General features: G+C 30.5%; 1 protein-coding gene across 1 annotated transcript in view; it reads right to left on the bottom strand.

The window, feature by feature from the left end:
* Positions 1–1,685, bottom strand: part of BRDT (bromodomain, testis-specific) — a 51,124-nt gene that overhangs the window by 36,997 nt on the left and 12,442 nt on the right. The window contains exon 5 of the mRNA XM_008590806.1: positions 587–940. Within this exon, the coding sequence (XP_008589028.1) occupies positions 587–940 (354 nt within the window). The remainder of the gene's footprint in view (positions 1–586; positions 941–1,685) is intronic.

Here is a 1,685-nt window from a genome sequence, read left to right as displayed (position 1 = left end):
AAAATAAAACTGTGTTTAAAAGAACCAAACATCTAGACAACAATAAAGAATAGGGAATATAATGGGCAAGTCAATCAGGAGGAAGATGAAAATATTGAGTAATTTTGTAGATCCTATACTTCTATTCTTTTAGAATACACATAACAGTTAAAATTTTCCAATAATTTAGAGCTTCCAAATCAGCAATAAATAAAACTTACCAGTCCAGCAGAAGACAAAAAAAAAAAAAAAAAAAGCCAGAATTATACAATCAATAAAAATATTCTTGAAGAATATGTCACAAATACAGCAAGTGAAAATTCAGGGTAAAGATTATACTACATAAGAAAAAAAATTTTTTTAAATGAAAAAGGAAAAGATTATATTACATACTGTAACTCAAATATTGTGGTAAAGAACCATGATTTACTTAACTAAAAGAAAATGAAAAGATATATTTTCAAATGTTCCAGTGATTCACTCCAGGTGGTACAACTCTGGTGATTTTAATTTTCTTCAGCTTTTTCTAGATTTTTAAATTTCTTTGCAATGACAAATTACTTTCATAATCAAGAAAAGAAGTTCCTCCTATTAAGGCAATATTTACCTTAATAGTTCCAAGATCCATTGGATTTTTGACAATGTCATAGTAGTTATGAATTCCCAAAGCCTTAACATCAACAGGATTATAAAAAGGCCATGCATATGATAAATGTTTCTTTCCAAGCATTTCCTTAAGAATCTCACTACAGTGCCTTAGTTGTTCAGTTACTTTAGCAGTCTTTACAACTTTATATTGTTGCTGAGAATCGGGCAAAGCATTCTTCAGCATATTTTCTTTTACGGGTGGCATTCTCATTGATTTTTTTTCTGTAAGTGCTGGAGAAGATTCACTTCTTGATTTAACTACTGAAGATGTAGGAGTTGTTGTATCTGCTTTCCTCTTCACACCCCTTGTAACCTAAAACAAAACAATTCAATAATAAAAAAACTATATTTAAGGTAATATTCAGAGCAATAGTTTTCTAAAACTTTTTTTGTCATTACCTTTATCAATTAAAAAAACAGGGAATGATTACTGGCACCAAGTCTTTATATAGTAAATTACACATATTGTTGTCAATCTGTGTATTAAATATTAGTAAAGGTTAATTTCGCTTTTATAGGCAAAAGAAATAGTTTTAATATTTCCTTCCCATATCCCAGAGAACTGTCTTGTGCAAATCCTTGAGATAAATAGAAAATAGAAAATCAAAGTCATAGTTATTCCAAAAAAAAGTTTCTGAATACCTGAAATCAGCTAGAATATACAGTTTTTAAAAGGGAACTTTGTAGATAGACAGCTTCTGATATTAATACTATCAAAACATTAAAACAGTTCAAATTCTACTTAAGAAATTTAAAATTTGGTTACATACTAGGTCTCCTCTTACAAAATGTACAGAGTGGCAGAAATTGTGTGATATGAAAATTGTTCAGCAATCTTCAGTCAACTTAAAAAAAAAGTATAAACATTACAACATCCCAGTTACTCTGGAGTATTTCAGGAACCAGTGATTTTAAAACTACGATAAACGTACCTGGGCCACAGTTTGTGAGCTACAGTTGAGTGGCGCTGCTTGTGCCATGCTGAAGGGAGAAACAGATGTCTCAGCAGATGCAGAGGGAACCGCTTGCTGCTTAAATACTTTTTCTGTTGCTTTGGT

The sequence above is a fragment of the Galeopterus variegatus genome, unplaced genomic scaffold, assembly GCF_000696425.1.
Source record: "Galeopterus variegatus unplaced genomic scaffold, G_variegatus-3.0.2 Scaffold6378, whole genome shotgun sequence".
NCBI classification, from domain to species: Eukaryota; Metazoa; Chordata; class Mammalia; order Dermoptera; family Cynocephalidae; genus Galeopterus; species Galeopterus variegatus.
Note: the sequence above shows the minus strand (reverse complement) of the source record. Positions and strands in the feature narration are given on the sequence as shown.